Source organism: Bos indicus x Bos taurus, chromosome 7, assembly GCF_003369695.1.
Source record: "Bos indicus x Bos taurus breed Angus x Brahman F1 hybrid chromosome 7, Bos_hybrid_MaternalHap_v2.0, whole genome shotgun sequence".
Classification (NCBI taxonomy): Eukaryota; Metazoa; Chordata; class Mammalia; order Artiodactyla; family Bovidae; genus Bos; species Bos indicus x Bos taurus.
In genome coordinates, this window is record NC_040082.1 from 103,806,680 (window position 1) to 103,832,394 (window position 25,715).

The 25,715-nt window shown below is 57.4% G+C and overlaps 1 protein-coding gene across 8 annotated transcripts in view; it reads right to left on the reverse strand.

Moving 5' to 3' along the window:
- Window positions 1–424: 424 nt before the first annotated feature.
- The window catches only part of EPS15L1 (epidermal growth factor receptor pathway substrate 15 like 1), a 105,850-nt gene continuing 80,559 nt past the window's right edge, over window positions 425–25,715 (reverse strand). For 3 of the 8 annotated variants that reach the window (XM_027548102.1, XM_027548103.1, XM_027548100.1), the window contains 4 exons: window positions 21,033–21,165; window positions 18,678–18,725; window positions 6,131–6,336; window positions 427–1,035 (listed from right to left, as the gene is read on the reverse strand). In XM_027548102.1, coding sequence (XP_027403903.1) covers window positions 889–1,035; window positions 6,131–6,336; window positions 18,678–18,725; window positions 21,033–21,165 — 534 coding nt within the window. In that variant the 3' untranslated portion in view covers window positions 427–888. Of the gene's footprint in view, window positions 1,036–6,130; window positions 6,337–18,677; window positions 18,726–21,032; window positions 21,166–25,715 lie in introns of those variants that run through there. The other 5 variants (XM_027548101.1, XM_027548105.1, XM_027548104.1 and 2 more) reach the window with 5 other exon arrangements.

Genomic DNA, 25,715 nt, shown 5'->3' on the forward strand with positions numbered 1-25,715 from the left:
TGAACTGTATGGTGGGAATCTCATTTCAAATGGCAGCATGGTGACCGAGGGCCGCCTGCCCTGCTTACAGGGCAGTGAGGTCACCGCCCACCGTTCCAGAAGCACTCTGCAACCGGAGGTACAGGGTGACCTCTGAACACTTCCCAAGCTGGCTGTTTTCTGTGGCCTCTGCTCAAACACTTAGAATTTTTTTTTTCTTTTCCCTTCAGCATGCAGGACCTTAGGTCCTCGACTAGGGATTGAACCCATGCTCCCTGCACAGGCAGCGTGGACTGCAAGGAACTCTCTCAAACACTTAGGATTTAACCAGAGATGTTTGACCTGGTTTTCCACGCCTGCCCGAGGCCAGTCTGCCTTTGTGACATCACGCGTGGACCTTCATGCAAGGAAAACAACGGGTAAGTGAAAAAAAAAAGGATTCTTCTGTTTTTGTATTAAAATATTTTATATTAATCATTCAAACTTAATTTTTATACAATGAATGCATACATCACTGGGGTGTCTGTCTGAGAGGGGAGTCAGGGAGGCGTCAGGTGGGTGTGCCCAGGTGTGAGCAGCGGGGGAGGGTAAGGAGACAGGCGCGTCCTCTGCTCGCCCTGTGCTTTGCCTGCCGGTTCCAGGAGGGAGGCGGGCGTGTCACAGCGAACAGGTGGATCCTCGGCCTCTCCTCGGGCCTCGCTCTGCTAGGGTGAACCATGTCTCCCCTTCCCGGCTGAGGCATCCAGCGCCTGGGGCTCTCTGACCAGCAAGTCCTTGACGTAACAGTGGCTGTGACTTGGGGACCGCCAAGAGCGAGTGTGTGTATACGTAGGGATTTCCACGTCCTCTCCTGCCTCATGCCCGACCCGTGGCCGTCCTGCCTCCGGGCACCTGCGTGCGGGGCCACACCTAGGCGGCAGGCATGTCGGCCTTGCTGAGCGCGATGGCCAGCTCCAGGTCTTCCTGCTCCTGCCGCCGCAGCCGCGCCAGCCTCTCCTGCTCCGCCTTCTCACTCTCCCGCTTGGCCCATGCCAGCTGCTGCTCCTCATTGCCAAACTGCAAAGGAAAAACGGAGGGTGGGTTACACGGTCCCCGAAATGGTGCCTGCCTGCCAGCTGGCTGGGGCACAGAGGATGTGGAGGTCTCCCTTGGGGGGATCGGTGGGGTGTGGGGAAACGCCAGGCTGGGATGCATTGAGGGGAGGTACCTGATGTGTGGGGGTGAAAACCAGGAAAAGCCAGAAGCCCCCTCTTGGTTGGGGATGCAGAGGGGACGCGCGTGCCCCAGTCCTGACCCCCAGCCTGGAAGGCGGTCACATGCACTGAGATACGCAGGGCTGAGTCTGACCTTAACCGCCACCTCCACCTCGGAGAGAAACCAGACGCCCCATCCCTGCTGGGAGCTGAAGCAGGTGGAGGCCAGGCATCAGATTAGGGACATTGAGAGACTTCTGGGGACCCTCCCCCGGCCTGGAGGCGGCTTCACGGGGGGTGGGGAGGTGAGACGGAGAAGCTCTACTGGGCCTCCTGTCGGGGGACGGCAGAGGCATCTGGAAGCAGCTGGGAGCAGAGTCAGCTGAATCCCAAGGAGATGGGACGCCGAACCCGCGAGCCTGGGCCTCCATGACAGCCCGTGATGCCTGGGCGAGAGGCGCTGGGGCTGGAGACCTCATGCTCAAATAGATCTCCGAGTCTCCAACGTGTACACGGGCCTTGAGGCCAAACGAGACGACAGGTCCAGAGATGCGGGAGCTCTGCCTCAGCCACGGTCCCAGGGGTTCTGGGAGATGCTAAGAGCCACTTTGTACTTGAACGTTCACAGGAGCCCTTGGCAATCACGCTGTCTTTTGGTCCAGGAGTTTTTCATTCTTGGTGGTGGTGGTGGAGGGGGGCGGGGGTCCTTTTCCAAAAGGTACTTTTTAAAAAAATTTTAAAACAAAGGAAGAAACTGTTTTGATCCCAAGATGGTGGTTTAGTTGCTAAATCATGTCCGACTCTTTTGACCCCATGGACTGTAGCCCGCCAAGGCTCAGAAAGTCCATGGGATTCTCCAGGCAAGAATACTGGAGTAGGCTGCCATTTCCTTCTCCTGAGATAGGTGATTTCAAACCATTCGAGCGATGGACTTCCAGCTCTATGCAAAGGAAAGCAAAGCCGGATGTCACACACTCTTCCCCTGGTGGAGTCCCCGCCCCCGAGGCCCCCAGTCACTGTGCCCTGTCTCCAGGTGAGGTGCCTCCAGCACCGCTGACCCCCAGCGGAGCTGCAGCCTGTTTGGGCCCCTAGCCTGCCTGCGTCGGCATCTCTCCTCTGTGTGGAGAAGTCAGCTGAACCCCAAGGATCTGGGACAGTGAACCCATGTGCACCAGAAAGGAGCTAAGATTTTCCCAAGGACACTCCTGGGACAAGCAAGTGGGGCAATCAGACTGGCGGTTTGTCCATGTTTCATGACCTGACCGCCAGTCTGGGGGTGACGAGGCCAGGCAGTGGGGGCTGGGCAGGGGAGGGCTGGCTTGGGGGAGCCTGGTTTGGAGCCAAAGGAGGGGGAGGAGATGGGACAGCCCAGAAGGCCTCCCTCCACCTGTCTGGGGAGTCAGGCAGGGGCAGGTGAGGGTCAAAAAGAAGAGGAGCCGCCCTCCAGGCACAAAGGTCGAGTCCTAGTTTCTTAAAGAAATGGCCCAGAAAAACACTCAGGGATCAGATGGGTCTCCAGCTTGGACTCCTGAAAGCCAGTCCCCGCCCCTCGTTTTTCCACCACTGGCCACAGATAACTGCCCTCCCCTCCCCCACCTCGTACTCTATGGGGAATTTTCCAACACCTCTTCAGGAGAAAAACAAGGAAAGAACAACAAATGCCGATGGGAATGAGTGGTGGGAGGCGACAGGCAGCTGGGTGGACAGGGGACCTCGCCCTCGCCAGCCCGGAGGAGCAGGCGGGTGGGTGGGGGGGGCCGACGAGAAACAGGCCCGCACCTCAGTGGGGCCTGCTCAGCCCGGGAACCTCCCGCTCCAGGAGTCTGTGAGTTCAAAGCAAACGTGCTGACGGGAATGTTCTAGATGCCTTCGGGGAGGACTCGTCGGAGGCGAGCTTAGGCTCCAGGGCGGAGACTCACAGCGGGCACACGGGCGGAGGCAGGCTGAAGGCAGGGGCTTCTCTGTAGCTCCCTCCGTGTCTTGAATCAGCGGAGCACCCCCTCCCCGGCCCTGGCGGCGGGCCCACGCCCAGGCCACGCTCTGGTCCTCTGACCTGGATACGTCAGGTGCGTCACGCGACGGCCCGGATCTGGAACACCAGCGTGTGCAGGGGCTGCTCGGCGAATGGCCGGCTCCAGGTTCTACTTCTCTCATGACGGCGAGGGACCGAGGCGACCCGGCAGGTCGGGAGCACTCTGCCCCCTTGAGACACCTCACACACTGGGGCCCGACAGGTGGTTTGATTTTGGCGGCCTCTCCGTGGAAATCTGAGGTTCAGAGCCCTCTGCACGTGAAGTAACAGTATCCTTCCTCCACGGGGATGGACGTGTGCGCCCCGTCTGCTGTCACCACGTGTGGGGACACTTCTCGCCGCTTCCCGTTAGCTCGCTTATCCTGCTGTTGAAAACGCATCCAACTCATCTGACGAGGCAAAGCGCAACTTATCCCATCCGATATTTGCTCTTAATGCACACTTCCGAAAGAAAGCGCTGTTTGGCCCACCTAGAAATACGACTTCCTAATAAAACACATTTGCCTGAGACAAAGAAGGCCCGTTTTAAAAGAAACGCCAGAGAGGTTTCCTGTGAGCTGCTACAAGCACAAGAAACCCATTGACGGAAACTCGGGGTCTGTAAATCAGAGGGTTCCAGAGTGGCAGCGCTGGGGCGCCAAGGGGGTGGGGAGCGGACTGGGTACATGCGTGACACTGGCTTCCCTGACGGCCAACGCGGACCAAGCTGCCTCTGCATGGGTTAACAACGTGTCCTGACCACACGCTTAGAACGTCTGATCTGAGAGTCACGCTGCCAGGCTGCTGAGCAGTCAAGAGACCACTCTGCGTCTCCCCCGGGAAGCTGAAACACACACACTCGAGGAACCAACTTTGGCCTTCTTTCAGTTGGCACCTATCTCTCAGGTCCAGTGAACAAAGAAAACATCGGGCAATGGACCAAATCCCTGGACACCACGAACATGAAAGACACTCCGAGCCCCCAGAGGTGGAACAGTTCTGTATGGCTGACGGGACAACACAAATCAGCTAGATGTCCTTTCTTCCCCCACTTCCTGTCCGATCACAAGGGGCTGAACCTCCCAGTCAGCTGATTTTCCCCAGGAAGACTGGGGCGCCCGAAGTGGGAAAGGCGATTTGAAACGTAAGGCAGCAGGGCTGCAGACTGAGTGCAAGTCCATCAGTCGTGTCCAGCTCTTTGCAACCCCATGGACTGTGGCCCACCAGGCTCCTGTGTCCATGGGATTCTCCAGGCAAGAATACTAGAGTGGGTTGCCATGTCCTCCTCCAGGGGATCTTCCCAACCCAGGGATGAAACCCAGGTCTCCTGTATTGCACCTGAGAACTGGCAGAACCCAATTCCTTGCCTGGAACTAAGGGTGACTCAACCCCATGGGTGTTTTAAAATAGGAAGTTAACAACTGTGCTTGAAATGACCAAAAATGATGAACTAAATGATAACTTGAAATCTTGGGGGGTTAAAAAAAAAAAAAAGTGTTCCAAAAACCAGCCATTGGGTGGCAGGAGGGGGACTGTAAGAAATAGAACTGTGCATTTCAGAGAGAGAACAATCATTTCTTCAAACTGCTGTTCAAACCCACTTACCCTTCCCCCCTACCCTAAACACAGTACCCAAGTCACACGTGAATAGCTCAATTTTTTTCCATCAGTGTTTCATTTTTTTTTTTTCTAACCAAAAAATAAAAGCGGTGCTATTCAAGAAACTGTAGATAAAGCGGGTTTTGTTTCTGGCTTTTATTTAACAATGTCACCGTTTGTATATATCCAGCGTGCACTAGCTATCAACAAAACCGGGCCAACTGCAGTTGTAAAATATCTACAGGTTGCCAAGAGCCAGGAACGTGTCAGCATCTTGGGCGATGTCAATAAGCCACAGCCTAGCTGTGCATGAGCTGGATCTGACATGAGTCAGGCATGCCCTGGGCACTGGAACGGCGGTGCTCACTTTAAGATAGACATTCTAGGAGCTGAAGCATCTATAAACAATACATCTCACACCTAACGAGGAAACAAGGTTCTCTGTCAAACCAAGCGAAGAAAGCCTTTTCAAAAAAATATTAGGTGCGCAACGGACAGGGAAACCGTTTCTGGGAAAACAACATCTGAAGCTCTCTGAGAACAAGATCTTTGGGTACTCACGAAGGTGCAGAAAGCACACTAACATGAAAGCCTTTTACAGCCTGGAATCTTTTTTTCAAACTGAGACACGGAGCCAGGCTTTCAAAATCCCCGGGTTAGCTTCTGAAAAGGCATTTCACGCTGCTGAACGGCTTTCTGAGTTTTGGTTTTGTTTTTTTTTTTCTTCTCCCTGCACAAGGAAGGGGCTTCAGAGCAGCTGTTCTCGTTTGCATTTCGGTTTTCTCCAAAGCTGATAAAAAGTGTTTTTAAAACAAATCAAACTGCCTTCCCTTGGTGTGATCTGCCTGAATCCTTGCTGCCCTAAACTGGGACCATGAGAACTCTCGCACAGACACTTTTTTAGGACAGCAGCACCCAGATTAACTTTAGCGATCTTGTTTTCGTACTTCAGAAGTGTTTGACGTGGTGGCTTCCCCCCCACCCCCGAAAAAAAAAACTGAACGAACACAAAAGCCTCTGGGCGACAGAACTACTACAGACAGTCTACCGTGAAACATAAAGAAACGGGCATTCTGGGCCATCCTGCTGGAAGGAAAATGCATCCTCATCACAGAGTATCCAAACCAGTGCTCTTTTTCTTTTATTGAGAAACCGTTTTTTTCTTACAGCAAGAAACAGTACAGAATAAATAACACGGGTGATGGTGTGAGGTTCCGGGAGACTTGGGCCAGGAGGAGCTTTGCCATTTCAAAGAGACAAATAATAATAATAATGATAACCCCAAGGAAGCTGCAAGCGGAGCAGGGGGGAGGAGGGGATGGCACGGAAGGCAGAGAACTCAACTTACAGAGGTGAAGTCTGCAAAGCCCAAAGAGGAGGCTTTAGAAGGTTTAGCTGAAGAGGAGGGAGCAAATGGATCTTTTCCACTAAACGGGTCCCCAAACCCCTTTTTATTTTGGAACGGGTCACTGCTGTCGGCCCCAAGTGGCTGGAATGGATCAGGGGGTTCGGTAAAGTCTGCAGAACCAAGCTGGTTTACGGGTGTACTTTTACCTGGAAAATTTAGGAGAAAAAAAAAAAGAAGAAGAAATACAAGTTACTGACCAGGGACAGAACAAGAGTCCTGACTGAGGAGCCGGGTGCTAGCTCCCTGGGAAACTCTATCCTTCACTTGGAAAGAGCTGGAATGTGGCTCGTGGGACGGACTCCAGGGGGAATTGGCATGGGTCTCCGCTTTCCTCTTCCTTTATCCCGGAGGCTTAATGATTTTGTGGGAGGTCTCAGAAAACCAATTCAGATGACCCTTCTCTCCCCACCCACCACAGCTAAAATTTACATCATCTTTAGAAAGCTCACATGCAGGCGTGTTTCAAAGTGATTCATTTTAGCAGGGCAACACATTCACGATCACACTGAGTTTTTACAAAGTCATGGTCGAGCAGAAAAAGATGACTGTAAGAGCCCAATTAAAAAAAAGGGGGGGGGGTGGAGGATTACTTGCAACTAAACAGGAAAGATGGGGAATTAGTTTCATGACGTGATGTAGAGTTAGCCATGTTAGTGGTGAGGGTCTGTATGCAGCTCACCAGACAAACCCACTCGGCCATCCTGGGTTTAAATTCATCCTGGGTTGAAATTCATTTCCGGCTCCTGCGTCTGTCCCTTTGACTCCAAGGGGGCAGGCTTTGGGCTTTTGTGGGCTCTTGCCAAGAGGGTGGCTCTGGGAGACCCAGGTCCCAGCAAGGTAGATCTCCACGAGGACATGGGAGACAGGTGTTTAGAATTGGTGGGAAATGAGGCTGCGAGGCTACGCTTGGGGGGTGTGGCCCAAGGACAAGGGGCTTCTCCCAGTGAGTCCTGCCAACACGTCAGAACCATCCACGAGCAACCAGACCCCTCTCCAGGCCTGCTTGGCAAGGGGGGCCCATGGGATGAGCCTCCAGGATCTGCTGGGTTTGGAGGCCAGGTTCCTGCCTGACGCCATTCATTTGCCCAACAGCTGCCTGGGGGGTAACTAAGGTACCCTGGGGTGAGACGGTCAATTCGGCAGCTCTGTGTCCAAGCCCAGGCTAGGGCACACTTAACATGATTCTGATCTGTTAACTGAGTTGCCCATGTTCTGCTCTTGCAATTTTAAAACTAATGTGCGAGAAGAAGCCAAAAGCCGAGGGCCACGTTCCATACAGAACCCTGGACATAGGCTGCATGTCCAGAGGCAGGCCCTGACCCTGAGTCACGCCTGACCTGTCTGCAGCGCCTGAGCGCAGGGCACCTGCCTTTCCACCCTGCTGGCCTCTGCCACGCCACCTGCCCACACGTCCACCTCCAGGCCCAGCTCCAAAACCACACTCTCTGACGCTGCTTCCTAAGGTCACATTTCTCAGGGTTCCCAGGGGTCCCTAAGGACTTCTGCCTCTGTCCCCTTGAGTTCTGAGACCCAGACCAGGCCCAGGGCCTCAGGCCCAGCTGGCCTGCTTCTGTCTGGGAAGTGGGCATGAAGGGTCAGGGGTCAGAGTCCATGATTGATGCCCTACTGCGGGCGCAAGCGGGGCTCGGCATATGTGGGGCCTGTGACCACTTGACCTCAGGCCCCTCTGGATACACGAGTCTTTTTACTTGTCACTTGACATAGCAGCTGGGTGGCCCTAAGGTACAAAGGCCACCCCGACTCCATCAGTTTCACTCAGAACCTCGAGTCACCGGAGACGTGGTTCTGCCCCCAGGAGAGCCCACAGAGAAGAGATGGGGGCGGAGCCCACCAGAAGCGGTGGTGAAAATCCCCACGCCCCCTCCCACCTGAGCTGGGACCTCTGGGTGGGCGGGTGATGCCAGCAGTGTGGCAGGGACACAGAGGCCCCGAGCCACCCCCGCCCTCGAGAGCTGCTGTTGGTTTCTGTCTGCGTGTTTAAGGAAACGCTGAGAGTCTTGACTTCCCGAGGCTCGCACAGGGCTCTTGAGACACAGGCCGCTCTGCACCCGGCTCTCCGTCACCTCCCGAGGCTGGATCAAAGGACTATGCCCTTGCCCGTGGCCTCATGGGGCCCCCATGCTGACCTCTGGCCTTCCCAGGTTCTTACTGTCACAAACAGCACAGCCTCACCCACCTGTGTCTATTTATAGAGACGTTCCCTGGTGGCTCAGATGGTAAAGAAACTGCCTACGAGGCAGGGGACCCAGGTTCGATCCCTGGATTGGGAAGATCCCCCGGAGAAGGAAATGGCAACCCACTCCAGTACTCTTGCCTGGAGAATCCCATGGACAGAAGAGCCTGGGGGGCTACAGTCCATGGGGCTGCAAAGAGTTGGACACGACTGAGCGACTCACACTTTCACACACTTTCTGGAGGTGGGGCTATGAGTCAGGAGGCGTGCCCACTGCAGCCTGACCTTCCGAGTACCTGCCCCAGGCTCTGACAGGAGACACCCTGACCTAGAAGGGCGGGGAGGGGGAAGGCTGCAGACTTGGGGAGGCTCTCTGAGGTTCCCGGTGGCCACAAGTCAGGTCACAATCAACCATGAGGTTCAGTGGGCCAGGCGAACATCTCTCTGCCAAAACCCCTGGGTGGGCCCCACCTGCTGGGGCGGGGACACTTCCCCGGAAGGACGGGCCAAGTCCACTGCGCAAGACAGTAGGAATTAGGGCCCCTCTTCCCCAGGGCAACTGGCTTCTTCAAGTGAAGTCCTGGGGGCTGTGCCCACACCCCACCTTCCATACAGGTCGAGACTTCTGGTCCCTCCTCTTCTATCTGTGACAGAGCCACAGACTTCGGGCTGCTCCCCCTCCAGCACCAAATGCTCCTCCCTGACCTGTCCTCCTAGCTGCTGGCTTTGCTCTCCCTCCCAGACCTCAGCCCTGTGGGCTTCAGACAACAGGGAGACCCGATCTGGGTGCCGGGCTGAAGAGCCACCTCCCCCAAGCCCATCTTCCACAGCAGCCTACTCCCTGGTCCGAGGGATGAGCTGACGGGTGAGCGCGGGCCCCCTGGGCTGGCACCACAGGCAGAGGAGAGCCCCTCTTTGGAGGTGAGCAGGCAGCACAGGTGGGAGGGATCAGGCAAGCCCTGCCCCGCAGCTCACCAACTCCAGGCTGTACAGCCGGGAGCCGTGAATGAACGGGAAGCCGGGCAGATCACAGGGGCACCCTGGGCAAGGAGGATGGGCATGAGCCCCGGGAGCCTGGGTCCCCACAGTGGCACCACCACCCGAGGCAAGTGGTCCTCGCCTCTCCTGGGTCCCTGGGAACCAGCCCTGCAACAGCCACTGGGCAGCTCACTCTCTCAGCTTTCAGCCCCGTGGGCCCCTGCACTCAGCGAGGTGGCCTTTTAACTCAGAGTTGCGCCGAACCTGCTGAGCTCTCTCCAGCTCTCTGGGAGCACCCACCCCAGCCTCGGCCATCCTTCCCCAGCTCAGTGCAGTGCCCTGCGCTCACTGCTGCAGGCCAGAGCGCCCCTCCCCGCAGGGGTGCCGCACATTCAGAGGCCGCCCTCCCCACTTCTGGCGCAGACACCGCTGCAGCCCGTCCTGCTCTGTCATTAGGTCACTCGTTGTGTATTTTCTCTCTTGCCCAAGAGATCATGAGCTCCAGAAGGCAGAGCGCTTGGCTGCCCACAGCTGTGTCCCCGCTCCCCAGACGGCTCTACTGAACACAGCTTTCTAACGTGCAAGCTCCACCGTGACGAACTAAGAAAGCCCGCACAAAACCCTTCCCCACCTTGTCCCCTGACACCCCTCCAGGGGCCCGAGCCATACCTCGCTCCCCAGGACCCCAGCCCAGGGCTTCTCTCCAGACAGTCCCTCTGCCTTAAGTGCCTGGGCCCACCATCTCCCCAGGCCTGTGTTCAGCCCTCCTGGCCCAGCCCTTGGAGACAGTGGGCCGTGGACCCCTGGAAGATGGGGAGGAACACGGCAACCGCCCCCCTCAGCCTCAGCTTCCTTATCCATGAAATGGGGTTGTGATGGGATGAACTGGTCCCCCACCCCCAATTCATTATGCTCAGGTCTTCTCCCCCGGTACCTCAGGATGTGGCTGTCTTGGGACAAGGGATCTTTGCAGAGCTAATTAAGTTAGAATGAGGTCCTCTGAATGGGCCCTAATCCAGGAGGACTGGTGACCTCAGGAGAAAAGAGGAGAGCAGGACACGCACATGCACAGAGGGGAGGCCGTGGGAAGGCACAGGGGTGGACGCCGTCTACAAGCCAACCAGAGCAGCCTCAGGAGAAGCCAACCCGGACTCCACCTCAATCTCAGACTTCCGGCCTCCACAGCTCTGAGACGCTCTGTCTCGGCTGTCTCTGCTGCCCGGTCTGCAGTATGTGGTACGGCGGCCCTAGGATACTCGGGCGGCGTAAAGGAGTGTCCGCTCTCCACGGCCACCAGAGCTGAGGTCAGCCTGTGAGGGGGCTGTCTGCTTTTGTAAATCACGTTTTATCAGTCTGCCAACGCCAGGCTGGCATGGCTCCAATACCCAGAGGGCAGGACAGTTCGGCAGTCCCCCATGAGCTCCACAAGGAGACTGAGAACCCCGCGTGCAGAGCTGCTCAGATGCCCCCCGAGCAGGGTGGTGGGTGGGCATATGTAGCCCCTGGGCAGGGTGGCCTCCCCTGAACTTCCGGGTTCCCTGCACTGGCCCCCACCTGTTGGGCTTCCTCAAACCCTCCATGCGGCCTCCCCCTGCCGCAGTGCAGCAGCACCACAGCCCAGGCGTGCCCCCCGAGAGAAGAGCCCCCCGCAGCGTACACCCAGATGCAGACCCTGCCTCGCTTTCCAAACCCCAAGGGGTGGCGTCACCAAAGGCTGATTGTGAATAGACAGGATCCTGAGCGAACCCTGTGCCGGGGTCCCCTGGGACACCGGCAGCCTTCCCTAGGCCCCAAGGGACGAGGCCTCACCTGCCAACCAACCCGATGCATGCACCTCTGCTGGGGCGCCCAGGGGTATGGCATCCTGAGGCATGGGCACACTGACCTCAGCTGGCATGGTCCCTGCAGCCTGGCTACCGTGGTTTCCCTCCCACAGGTACCTCCATCAGGCAGACCTCCCCATGCCGTCCAGCACGGCAAACATCTGAGCACGCATAACAGGGTTGGCTGACCCTAGCCAGGCCCTGAGAGTGACCCCAACAGTGCAGATATTCAAATACACCATCACCCACTTCTGTGCCTTGTTTTTTTTTTTTTCATTTAAGAAGAGCTTCCTCTCTTGGTCTGGGGGATTTTTTTTTTTCAGTCACTTTGGGGGCAGAGGTTGGAGGGTGGGAGGCAGTTAAGAATCCAGCCGGCAAGAATGTCAAGCTGAGGTTTCTAATAGGCATGGAGATGATCAATCGGGGAGATCTTGAAAGGAGGCACTCACACCCAAGAACGAAAGGCCCGGGGCCTGGTTTTTGCTTGGTTGCCGAAACCGTTGTTATTTAGAAATCATGACTGTGTTAATATGAAACCAGGGCACATCAACTGCTCCTGTTTTGGAGTGGTGGTGGTGGGGGGAAACGGTTTTTTCTCGGTTATCTGTTTTTGTGCTCGGGCATAGAGGCTGAGTTATCGGACCTCACACGTGCAAAACTGGTGGCCTCCCGGCTTTGGCCTGACACGACGCTCACGAGCAGAGACGCCTTTTACAAAAGACGCCCTTGCCCTGACTGCCCTTGGTCCACAACACTTCCCACTCTGCGCCCCCGTTTATTTTTAGCAGCTGCACTTTTCATACATTCTGGGGCTGGTTCCTGCTTTTATGTAACCACTTCTGCTAGGTCCTTAATTGTTTTTTTCTGAAGTGGTGCTCATATTAAACGTGACAGGGTAACCCAATCTGCCTCCGTGCCCCTGGGCAGACCTGCCGCCCGTTTTACGCCTTTCTGCGGCTCCAGGCACTGAGAGTAAAGGAAAGAGGCTTGTCTGGGGCGTGTTTCAGAGAAGAGAGCACAAATCTTTTTTTTTTTTTGCCTTAAATTTTGGTATACAACTAATAACCAGGATGACACCTGGCCTGTCATTCCTAGACATCTGCCCAGGGCAGGGAGGCCTGAGTGGACGGGAGGATGTAACTGTAGACAATCAGATAAAGACCCTCCCCCAGCCCGGGGCTGGAAGCTGCCGAGCCCCCTGGTGACTCCCTGGCACTTAGAGGAGGCTTCATTACCAGGGTGGGGAACCAAGGTTGAAGACAGGACAGAACACGGCTGATTTGAAACCGCAGCAGTTTCAGCAGCTACCCTAGCGGTGCACCGAAACCGCACTCAGGACGGCCTTGAGCAAAAACAATATGAACCTGATGGTTTACCACGGTGTGTGCTGTTAAAAAAACCCTGCTGGCCGGCCCCACCCTGGGAGCAGTATTTTTAATTCTCCTGCTCCTGAACTTTCCGAGACCAAGAGGGCCCCCAGCACCCAGGATCGGGGACTGGCAGGCCGGGGGCGCTGGAGGGCGTGAAGCCCTGAGCCTACCTCCCCCTCCTGGCTTCTCCGGGAAGGTCTCAGCCCGGAGAGTCGGCAGGGAGGGGAGAAAACAGTGGAATACAATCCCCCCCACGACTCACAAACGTGAACACTGAAGGAAGGCAGGCTCTTCTGCTTGCAAATTTTTACCTCGAAGGAGAGTTTAACACGTTTGGGTGACTTGCGGGAGGGTCTCAATAAATCAGATGAACAGAACATAATCAAAAGCAGACGTGAGCCAGAGTGTGTGTTTCATCCCGACCAGATAGTGGCTGGGCTCTGTTTATAAGGTTCAGGGCTGCAGTTGGAAAGTGCAGCTCTGTAGATGAGAGATAAATACAAAAACAACCAAACACAAAAATAAAAAACAAAGGTCTGTGGTCAAGACAGCTGCCCCACCTGAGCTATTACTCTCCACAACACAGGACGTTCCCAAGCTGCCATTTGTGGCAACACGGGACCCACACAACAGCCTCTAGTCCCACACAACACGGGACCCACACAACTGTCACTCGTCCCACACAACACGGGACCCACAACTGTCACTCGTCCCACACAACACGGGACACACACCACAGTCACTCGTCCCACACAACACAGGACACCCACACAACTGCCTCTCGTCCTACACAACATGGTGCACCCACAACTGTCACTCGTCCCACACAACACGGGACCCACACAACTGCCTCTCGTCCCACACAACACGGGACCCACACAACTGTCACTCGTCCCACACAACACGGGACCCACAACTGTCACTCGTCCCACACAACACGGGACCCACAACTGTCACTCGTCCCACACAACACAGGACACCCAACAACTGCCTCTCGTCCTACACAACACGGCGCACCCACACAATCGCCAGACTTCTGAAAGTCGTACTACGGGAGAGCTATGGCTGTGGAGGTGCCTTCCTTGTCACCTTGGCTGCTCCCTTCCTGCCCCCTGAACCCAGCAAAGAAGCTGAACTGGGGGAAGAGAAAAAGCAGGCTGTCCAGAGCTTCACCTTTCACACCCATCATCACTCAGAAACTTTTTATTTGCTGAAAAAGATCGCTTTTCAGCAACGCACAAGAGAAACACCCAGCCCCCTCTGGTGGGACGAGGTGACCTAACTTCTTGGGCCACGACCCACAGGGCCACGCAAGCGGTGTGCCAGCCAGGAGCCCTGCAGACTCCAGCCCACTCACTCTGGCTCAAGCACACGCAAGGAGAAGGCAAACCCCACAGATCAAAGCCGTGCCAAGCAGCAGAGCCCCAGCAAGATAAAATCTGAGGTCCCCACCATCACAACGTTGAGATTTTCCACTAAAAATATTTACTGAATTTTAAGACAAATTTGCTGAATGCATTGAAGGGAGCAGGATGAGGTTTGGTTCTGAACTGTTGAGAAAAGCTGAACAAATATTTACTATCATCCACCAGGCACCCCCACACCTGATGAGCTTGTCTCACCCTCTGCAAGGTGCCAGGGGTGGTCAGAGGTAGCGAGCCCAAGGGGAGTGGGGTCACTGCCCGGTCAGAGGGAGAAGGCGAGAAGGGGAAAGTGTCGCCACACTTCTGGGGTCCTCAAAGGACAGATTCCCTTAGGACTGAAAAACACTTTTTAAGAGGTTTCCACAGAGGACTCCAAAGACATTCGTAAGACACCTGGCGGGGGCTGTTTTGGTTCTGTGGCAAACACGGGGAGGGGGTACGTGACTTATCAATGAGTTTACAAACCATAAATCAGCCTTCACAACAAAAATAATACAACCTGGCAGGTCTCACAATTTGTTTTTTTTTTTAATTATATTTGTTTTTTGATTTGCGCCTGCAACACTCTGCTGAGTCAGCCGTGTGCTGGCCTTACACGTCCCCTTGAGGGGTCTTTTGGGGTGCCTTGGGGGGATAGGGAGATGCTAGCTACAGCCAGGTGGGGGGAGCCCTGGGGCCGCAGTGGCCCAGCCTTGGTTCCTCCCTACAGAGCAGCGCCCGTGCAGCCAGGACGCCACCTCGGCATGGGCAGGGAGGCGCCGTGCCCACATTTAACAAAGTCCCCAGGGTGCCGTGCGGCGGGTCTGGAGAGGTGAGAAAGCACTCATGTGCGCTGGAGTCAGGGGCGGGGGGCAGAGCCCACCGGGAGCCCTCCCAGCGTGGGGGCAGCGAGAAAGGAGAGCGAGCCTGGAGTGGGGGGCCCGCCCGCCCCCGCGCTCCTGAGGGCTGGTCCCCAGCACCCACTCACACACACACGTGCTGCTTCTCAGCTGACAGTGGCGGCAGGAGCGGGGTTGACTCAGTGCTTTGAATGCGAGGAGTGAAGAGCTGGGGGTTAACATTCACCCCATCAGAAAAGCCAGCACCTCGTGGGGAACGTCTCCCTGGGTCCCCCCCACCTTGCTGTAGGTAGAACCAAGGGGCTGGGGGAGGTACACAGGGCCTCTGCCGTGGGCGAGGGGGGTGCCAGGGCCAGGGTGGTAGCCGCTGTCTGTTCACACCTATACACAGACGCCAGACTGGGGAGTCCAGGCTCTTGCACCCCACCTCAAGGCCTTGCTATAAAGCCCCCCAGACCCCAGCAGGCTGAGCCCCGACTCCTCTGCTCCAGGCCCCCCAGGTCTGGGCACTTTCACCCCGCTATACAACAGGTGACAAGCGTGTCACTGAACTCCCACTCAATCCACCACGCGACTCTGGGTGCAGGAGGGCGGGCGTGGGCTAAGGCAGGCAAACGCTTCTATTTTCAAACTCGGCCGACTTTGCAAAACAGAAATTCACCCCAGAGAACAATTCGTCTCCAGGCGTTTCACACCTTAAGAAGCTGAGAGGAAAGTGACTTTCTTTCCTTGGCCAGGAGCCGGCTCATGAGCACTGTGGTCAGGGGTCCTGCCCAGTCCCAGCGCGGACGCTCCTGATAGGCGGCGGGGGCGGGGGGCAGCCCACGGGAAAAGGAGGGCTCCACCAGGCTGGGTGCCTGAGGTTCCCTGGAGCTCCCCGACCCTGGAGCACCCCAACCCTGGCTGGCCGGCAACTGTCGCATTTTTCCACATTCGAGCTGGCAATGAACTGCATTTGTCCTGTTCTAGAACTATCACATGTACCCACTGAATTATCTCTCTGAAATCATCGTGGGAACGGAATTCAAGTAGTTAAGTTCAAGGCCGAGGTGCTAACCGCTACGGCTCAACTGGAGAAGCCATTTTCAGAGTGGATCCTGCGCGATAAACAAGGGGTTGGGATCCACAGGGGCACTGCTTAACCGCCCTGGTTTCACGCCACGCTGCCTGGCCTCTCAGAGCCGGGCACACACCCCGGCTGGCGCCACGGAGGGGCCCGAGGCTTCCTCTGCAGCTGGCTCCCGGGTGGCAGCTCCCGGGACGGCCAAGCTGACCACCGGGCGGATGGGCCGGCCCCGGGGGCGGGAAGACACCAGAAAGGCGCCAGAAGAAAGATGCCACCTTCTGTGACCCTGTTCTGTTACCACGTGGGGTCAGTCACAGATGTGGGAGGGGACTCGGGTTCCAGGGGAGAAATGATGATTTATTTATTTTTTCAGAATCACTTGAATCAAACAGGACCCTAGTTATTAAATAGTATCCCGTTGTCTGGTATGGGTTGGAAGGATACTGAGAAGGGGGAGGGGGCAGAAAGACACCACCAGAGTGTGCGTGGCTTTATTCTGCAGGTGAAAAGGTCATTAGCTGTAATAATAATTAAACTGGGGAGAGGTTAAAGGTGACTGGCTGGTTAGCGGTGAAGGCACGCTAGCTGGTGTCACCCAGGCGCTGCAGGAACCGCAATGTGGGGCTGCGCTTACAGGAAGTGGCAAGGGTGGGGCCCAGGGCACAGGATCCCGCTATCTGTCGCCGCAGGCGCGAGGGCCCAATCACTGACACCCACACAGCCATTTCCTGCACTTGAAAAAAAAATCTGTTTCTCCCTTTGCAAATCAACAACTTTTACCTAGAAACTCTTCGGCGGTGAGTTCTGACTGATCTCGATCTCCGGTCCGTTGCAGAGAGCACACCGCTGTTTACCTGGGGGAGGTGTACCAGCGCTAATTCTAACTGACAGGTTTCGGCGGCTGCCAGAGTGGTCTGTTTTGCATCTGCCTAGAAGAAACCAAGTCTCTACCCAAACAGACACCTGCTTGTTACTGCATACCTTGATAGACCTTTCTAGAAAACACCTCTGGGCTCAGAGAACTCAGTGCCAACTCCAGAGCGCCATGCACTGCCCCAGAGGGTGATTCTCAAAGGTTCTCGAGCAAAGCTTTCTGGCCTGGGTCAGAGCAGATGGCCGGCCTGAGGGCTGCTCCAGTCATGCGCCTCGGATGCCAGAACTCTTTCCCAGAGAACCCTGGTGAGGCTCCCGGCTGGTGGGATCCCCATCGTGACTCCACAGGCTGACGCTGTGTGTTGATCTCATGTCAGCTAATCTTTCATCAAACTTAAAGATGCAACCAAAACTCAGCTCCCACAGGCTGTGAACACTGCAGCCTCTGGGGCATAAGGCTGGCATCCCCAAAGCCAGGAGTTAACTCAGACCCAAACATCCACCTGGTCCCACACGAGTGACGACAGCTGAGCTTTGCCAGAGAGGACCCTGGAGCCCTCTTTGAAGTTCAACTACCCACGCTATTTTTTTTCGGCTGCAAAGATTTCTGCTAAACTGCCAACTCATGGGGGAAAAGGATCCCTTGAGAACTCCCTGTACGCATATGACAGCCTCAGGCCCAGCCTCTGTCTTTCCCCGGGGAAGGAGGGCCCTGAGTCCTGGTCCCTGTATCCCAGGGCCGGGTTGGTGGGTACACACCACACTCGTCATGACGCTCATCAGCTGTGCAAGGCACTTACCAGAGAGGCCACACGCTAGGCCACAGGTGCGCCCGAGTTCAGGTGGGGAAACAGGCTCGGCAAGGTTAAGACACTTGCCCAGAGCCCCTCCGGGAAACGGAAGCAGCCAGAACGTGCAACCAGTCTGATCAAGCATCCTCCTGGGATGCTAGCAGGACAGGGGACCCAGATGCCCGAGGGAGGCAGCATCAGACTCGCCTCTCCTGGCCTCACACGTCGGAGCTGACTCCAGACACAAAGACCTGGTGGGGTTCCAGAAGCTCTGGGTCCCCTCCAGGTGAGCCTCGAGTGGGCGTGTGCTCAATCAGACCCATTTCCCATACAGAGTGGTGAAGGTGAGCCTGCTCCTTCCTCATGGTTTCTGGAGTGTGGGTATGAAGCTGTGTATGTAAGAAAAGCCACAGTCACCCGGCTGGCTGGACTGTCTGCTCACCTACCTCCATGAAGGAAGGGGTCATGGCTCCGCCGCCAAGGCCACCCGGCCTCGGGAGCAGGGGACCCGCCTCAGCCCCTCCCTGCTCGCCCTCCCCGGACCAACACCCCCACACGTCCGGTGGCCCTTGACCGTGACAACACGGCACGTTCACGCGCTGGCCACGTGGCCCCTCCAAGCACGAAAGGGCTGGATCAGCAAGAAGCCCTCACTCGCCAACTGCTGGACTCTGATTCCTCACAAAGACAACCACCACCAGCCGTGGACATCCCCTTGGCTGCTTCCCATCGCAGGAGCCGAGAGAGCGAGAGCTGAGCCCGAAGCTTCCGTAACAAACATTCCAAGCGGGATTTTCTGACTCTCATCTGCTGACCTGTCTTGCTAATAAGCAGACACGGCCAGGTGGCTCCAATTGAAGAGGCCTTGCTCCCTGTGACGTAGACAGGGGAGAAGAGGGCCGTGCACACGGCTGGGCTCCAATCCCCCAATCGGGGAAGTAGCCTGGAGAGGACAAGTGCATGCCCGCCACCAACATCCACCCTGCTCAACGACGCCTGCTGGGTCGGGCGGCCCTCGCGGGGCATCGACGCAGCCGGCAGTCTCCGGTTGTTACAGGTTAGTGTGGAATCACAGCAGAAGCACCGCTGGAAGTGCTCTCACAGCACCCGCCACACAGCGTGTACCTACCACCCAGCAACGTGTACAGCGCGGGGGTTTCCTGTTCAGCCACTGCTTCTAGGTAAGAGAATCAGACGAAAGATGTTTAGGCCTCATGCGGGCACAGAGTGGCCGCTCACAGGTGCAGCACTGCACACAGGCTGGCTGCTGTCCAGAGCACCCAAAGCTCGTGGCGTGGTTCTCAATACAGCTTGGGGGCGTGGGGGAGCGGGAGGCCTGGGAGGGGGTGGGGGTCACCAGGTGTAGGGCTGGCCCTGCTGCCCACCCTTGCTGCGTGACCTCGGGCGCCCACGTGAACCTCTCCCTTCCCTCTCCAGTTCTGATAAGACAGCATCATGGTGCCTGTCCAGTCTTGCGGGTCTTGCCAGAATCTGGTGGGCTTATAGTCGTGACCTTGCACCCTGAGGGTCATGATGTGAAGAGGATACTTGGGGCACCTGGCCAGCTGTGGCTCAGCAAGGGTGCAGCAGGCCAAAGCCACGACGAGCAGAGGCGGCCTGAGACCCCCGGGTTACACGCCCAGACTTCCCCCGACACGGATAGGGCTCTGAAAAGCCTGAGCCCTGGAGCCAGCCCCCAGGAGCTGAGCTGCGGCTCCAGCGGGCTCTGCTTTCCAAGTCCACGGCACACTGAGAGCAGAAGCCGTGGTGGGTGGGGAGACTCACTGAGGGAGACACAAGGGGAGGTGCCAGCCGAGGGCGACTTCAAAGGCACCCCCACGCTGGTTCAGGGAAGGGGAGGAGGCTGAGATGAATGTTTCCAAGAAACCCTGAGAACGAAGCTCGGCGCCTGCCGCAGCCAGCGAGGGGAGCAGCTCCTCCACGAGGCCCAACAGATGCTGAGCTGCCGGGTGTGTGTGTGCGTGTGTGCACAGGCGTGTGCAGGCACTGTGTGAGAGCGTGTGCGTGCACACGTGCAGCGTGTCACTGCGTGCACAGGTTTGCTATGGCTCCCGTCTTTCTGATAGAGAAGGCCCAACGCCACTGCGTCAGGAGACCAGCCAGCATCCCTCGAGGGTCACAGCCTCTAAGGCGTAAGCGGCTTCTCGCAGACGCAGGGAATTCCTTCACAGTTCTTGCTTCCCCCTCAACTCCCCACCCCGTTTCAGGGTGAATGCCTTTGAAGCATGGTTTACAGAAAATCTGTCATAAATTCACCCCACCCACTGGGCGTGCTTTCTCTCGTGTCCCATCCACAAGGAGGCCAAACTGGGCACTGTGGGCGGAGGGCCTGTCCTCCTGAGACAAGGCCCTGCCAGCAGGCGACAGGAGTGGGGAGGGTGCGTTTTTAAACGGCTTCCCCTCTGTGAGGTTCTAGTGACGGGTGTAGGAAGGCTGGCCATCCTTGAACTCATGACCCCCTGTACCTAGTGACCTCAGGGTGCGGGCGGAGGCCCTGGGGGCTGACTGCAGGGGCAGGGTGCACTCAGGTGGGAAGGAGAGAGTCACCTTCCAACAGAAAGGACCAGGAGAGGAGGCCGTGAGAAGAAGGCACGACCGCAGGAAGGCGCGGTTCTTCTATGAGCTACAGTCTAGGGACAGCACAGGGGATTCTGCTGGGGAACCAGAGCAGACCACAAAGGGGGAACAGACTAACGATTGGGGAACTGCAGTGAATCCTTCTGCCACTGGGAGCAACAGCTTCCTGCTTTTAAGTCTGATAACCTGGCCTGTTGAACCATCGCCATCACCCAAGACAGGTACCCTGCATGAGCTAACCATCCTTGGCACCCTCAGAGGGCTCAATGCTGCGAGAAGCCAGCAACATCCCATAACCAGGAGAAGGAAGGGCTGCAGGAAGCCCCCTGTTCAGAGCTATCTGCCTAGATGCTGGGGCAGGAGCAGAGGGCAAGGGAGCCCCAAGCCATGTGGCTCCTCTCACGTTAAACATGACCAAGGAAGAGCCCCACCCCTCCCCAAGTCCTGAACCAATGTGGAGGCACAGGATGGATGAAGTGGCTTCAGCCACTGCTTCCGCCGCCCCCAGCCCTGGGCCCCCCCTGAGCCAACCTGGGAAAGAGCTCGGTAGGGGTGGGGAGGTCGGAGGAGCCACAACTGCATGCTGAGCCAGGGGCCACGCAGCAGCTCTGCCAACCGCCAGGAGGGTTCTTAGCCCCCGGCCTCTGAAGACCACTCTGTAGCCCCACACAGAGCCCAGAGCCCAGGGGCCCACAGGACGAGGCGAGGATAGAAGGGACCGGAGGCGCTTCCAGGCACATGGGGTGCGCAGAGCCATGTGACGGGCAGAGGGGAGCCCCTCTGGCTCCGAACACGGACCCTCTGGGCTGGTGAGCGGAGGGGCCCGCCATCCCCCGCCGCCCAGCGATGGTGGGCAGGAAGCTTCAAGAGAAGGAAGCGTACTGACCGCTCGGCGGTTTAGGCCGCGGAGGAGCAGGTTTCTTCGGAGGCACAGCGGGAGTGTCCTGTTTACTTTTAAAGGGGTCATCTGAGAATCCTGCCCCTCCAAAGGAGGAGGTGAAAGGCCCAGAAGTTGGGGGCTGCAAGAGAGGACACGAAAAGAGAGGCAGAAACAATCATTAACATGGAGGCAGGGACGCCCACTGAGCCCTCCGCGCTGTGCGGCACGGCCCCCGCTCGGCCCGAGGGCTGCTCGCCAGCCCCCTGCTTTCCTCCACCCTCGACAGACGGCGTCCTCTGGCCCACAAGGGGGCAGCTGGCAGACACAAGGAGCAAGCAGGAACACCCACCGCCTTGATGGGCTAATGTCATGCGGTGGGGCGTGGGGGTGGGGAGCTGTTCCCTGCCACCCGCCTGGGGGTATCGGGGCTTCCTGCTCACACTTCAGAGACGTGTCCCACCCCTCTCCCTTCGGTCAGCGTCAGGCACTCAGTCAGAGTGGCACCAGACCCTCTCTGTGCCACTGAGCTGCCCCCCCAGGGACTCAAGCTGGAGCCCACCCCACCCACACTGGCACAGCCACTGCCACCTCTGATGGGCTCTTGTCGCCTCTGGCCTGGACCCTCCACGGGCTTCCTCCAGCCCTAGTCTCACCCACGCCCCGCTCCCCCCAGATATCTACCATCTCACACCCAAATCGGACCACATCACACCAGCCACAGAGAGATGCCTGGAGGGATGGGTGGGCAGGAAGGCAGGAGGGAAGGTAAACACAGCAGGTGGGCAGGGAGGCAGGAAGATGGGCAGGCAGGAGCGTGGCCAGGCCCTGAAGCTTAAAGGCAACTCCCAGTACTCCTCAAGGCACACTGGGCCTTCCTCATAGCCCCCCAACCCCTCACTGCGCAATGCTTTGGCCTCACCCCAGCAGTGGGCCCTCTCTTGGCAATTCTCTGATGCCTGGAGCCCCGAGTGCCCCATCCCTAGGCCTCCATACATACAGGGTCCCTGATTCGGGGCGCTCAGCCCTTCCCATCCACCGAGCCCGTGCTCCTTCTCAGAGACGGGCTGGAGCTCACTGCCACCCCCAGACCCCTCCCTGCCACACCTTCCTGGACCGGCTCAGATGTCCTAGGGGGAGCTGACAGGACACAGCTTATCACGCCAGGGTCAGGCAGCCAGGACCCTCCTGTCTTAATTGAGTGGCCTGAAAGGCAAGAGGCACCGATAGGGCGCACACCTGCCCGCAGCGGGCAAGGACTCGTCTATATGGGCTCCCTCTCCTGAAGCCCCAGCACGGCGCTGGGCACGACAAACCTCCACTGACGGACAGATGAGCGCAGAGGACCAGTGGCGCCCCGAAGGGAGACCGCTCTCTCTATGGGTGGGGGATCGTGTTCACTCACACAGAAAAGAACTAGGGAACAGTAGAGAGGAGACTCAGAGCTGTTGGACACAAAGGGAAGCAGTGGACACTGGAGTGAAAGCGCTGATATGATCCTCAAGAGAGCAAAGGAAAGGAGACGCACGGTGGGCACGCAGCGGCGCGAGGAGGGGCGCTTGCAATGCTCTCCCCAGTGCGGGGGGAGGGGCTGGCCGAGGGACAGGAGAGCCCACTTTGGGGACTTCCCTAGGCACCTGGTTCCCACACGTGGATGGAGCAGTGGGGAGAAGGGCGGGCATCAGTCACAGGGTCGTGGTCACGGGGACACAGATGCGGCCACCCCTGTCCCTCGTACCTAGTCCCAGATACTCGTTTCAGGTGGGAGAGAGGCGGCTGGTCCACAGAGATAAGGAGGGGGCCTGGAGAGGGCGGCGGCACCCTTAGCCAGGACCGCTGGGAACCCCAGTTCCTCCCCCAGAACCTCAGAAGGCCCCAGGGTAGGAGACGTCCACTCTGTGCTGGTCTCACCACATCGTCCCACCGGCCTGGGGACAGAGTCCTCTGGCCACCCCTTCCATCTCACAGGCAGGGAAGCTAAGGAACTGGGAGGAGACATGGCCTGCTGACAGCACAGCACCTCAGGGTGGGACCTGGAGGCCCCGGTCCCGGCTCCGTGCCTCTGTTTCCTCTTCTGTGAAATGACCATCATGACTGGCCCGCGCTCGCAGGGCTGGGCGAGAAGTCGAAAGGGAGTGCATAAGCGGCTCCACCCGGCACCTGAACCACATCAGCAGAGACAGCGCAAGCAGAATCATGCCGAGGATGTGGATGTGACTAGGATTCCCCTGGATGCCCGCAAGAATCTGCAAATGCCCGCTGGCCACCGACACTGTGTTTCTGCTGTTTCCTGTCATCCACAGAGCCCTTCCCAGACTGAGCAAGCCGGAGAGCCAAGGTGCAGCGTGGACCTGCAGCTCAGCTCTGAAGTGAATGGGTTAGGGTCTGCTGTTTGGGAAAGAAGATGGAGCAGCCGCTGAGGAGATGAGAGCGCGCGCTGCTTCTGCTTTTGCTGTTCCCAGGACACGCCCTGGGTTGACAGCTCTCTCCACGCTTGCCACAACCTGAGACGAGCAGGCAAGAACCAAAATCAATTTCTTGGCAAACAGGGGGCGTGACCAGCTCCCAAGGCCCCTGCGTGGACCCGTTCTTGTCCTGGGAGCTGGGTGTGCGCCAGCTCTGGGGAAGGGGTGCAGAGGGACACCTGGGAGCCTCTGGGTGCAGAGCCCCCGCCCCCAGAGCTGCATGGCGCATGGTGAGGCCCTCGTCCACCTGGCCTGTGCACCGCACCCGAGCGCGAGCTGCACTGAGCCTCCCGGCTGGCTGGGCACACCGTGGGCCAAGCTGACCCTCCGCACACCCCCCCGCCCCGATCTGTCTAAACCCACCGCGTGGCTGGTGGACCCGCTCCAAGGAGAAAGAGTTCGCCCACAGCAGGGAGTTTTATCACTTCTGACACCAAAAAGCCTGCGTCATTTCCGAATCCTGACTTTCATGACTTGAAGTTTCCCAAGAAGCCTCCTCTGGGACCTGACTGGTTCCTACTCAGGCTGCAGCTTCAGGGAAAGTTGCTATTTTTAGAAGGGTTTCAGTAAAGCCGGTAGGGGCTCTCTGGCTAGGCTATAGTGAAGTGTGCTCCAAAAACAGAAAAAAAAAAAAGGAAAACACACAGACAAAAAGCTACTATACAAGACGCAGCTCTAAAAGGTTTACAGTTTAAAAAACTGACTTAAAACAAATGACTCTCAACTTAAAAAAAAAAGCCCTAAATAGAAATGCATGCTTGAAAAACAACTGAAAATGGGCTGACAAAGGGCAGTCAAGTATTTCATAGCTGGCTTTTTTAAAAAAAATCCTAGGGTGGGAGGGGTGAAATAATTAAGTTGGAGTCTTGTTTTTATTCTCAGATGCTTTCTGAGATCTATTTTGGGGAAAGTGTTCTTAACGCAAGGTAATACTGCCTAGAAAAACCGCCTCAGGTACGAGGGGACCTCAACTAAGGGTACAGGCCCAGAGCAACTCCCAGAGGAGGCCAGGGGATCGGACTGTTGGCTGGCACTCTCTCCTCCAGCACTGCCGGGCAGCGGGGGCACACTCCAGCTTTGGGTGAAGTTAAGGAAGGGCGCCAGCCCGCACGGCCTCCCCACCCCACTCAGGTGGAGAAGAGACAGCGATGTTCAAAACACACACACACACACACACACACACACACACCCCAAGCACTTAAAAAAAACACCTTCTTGCCACTTTACTTTCATTTCCTTCGGCATTTTATTTATACACACAATGTTGTTCTTGAAAAACAGAAAGGGAACCAAAAGGGAAAAACAGAGACCTATGAGGTTAGGGCGCTGAACTGAGCTGGGCAAGCGGCATGAGATCAGGAGCTGATGGGATCGTGGAAACAAAACAACGGAGAACTGGACAAACTTTCCACGGCCCCAGCCAGCCCTGTCCCGCCCAATGCCACCAACAGGAAGGGGCGCTGGCTCTGAAGTCACAAGTGCACGTGTGTGTGGCCTGATCCGGGACACGAGATCAAGGAGAGGGAAAGTGGAATAAAAGAGGGAAAACGCAACTGTAGGTTAGAACGCGCGCCAAGAGGGAAGGGCCAGGCTCTGAAGTGCCTGGCTCGGGGTCGCCTCTGCAGCTAGCAGAGACGCAGGTGGGTGCTGCCTGGAGGCGGCGGCTCGGGTCCCGCCAGGCGGCCACTCCACACAGCCTCCACCGCTCCCTGATACAGAGGGTTGGCTCACGCCTCGTCCTTGTCCCCTGGTCCCAGCTCGGGGGCACTGCTCGACCTCATTCCCCTGCCTCTGGGGGAGAGGGCCCACTCGTGCTGGGTTGAGATCACAGCGTGAGCCCCTTCCCTGGCGACTGCCGCCCCCACGTGGCAGAGGTTTCTTCATTTCAGGGGATAGTTTCCCGCCCGCTAAGCAGGGACATAAGCCAAGGACACACAGCTCCACTAGGGGAGTGCATGTAACAGCCACACAGTGACAGGTGAACACGAAGGCACATCTCGGGCTCTGGTCCCTTCTGGCCGATCCCAGACCACAAGCGTCCCAGTTCCCACAGGAGGGTGACTCCCTCCAGGCGCTGGAAGGAGACAGGACGGAAACCCTGGCACCCCCAGGCTCCCTCCCACGGCAGCCAATGGGCAAACAGATGCTCTGCCTCCAGCCAGGACTTAGATTTGCTACCTCGACAGTTTACACTCACGCGCTTCTCTGAAAACCTGAACAAAACCTC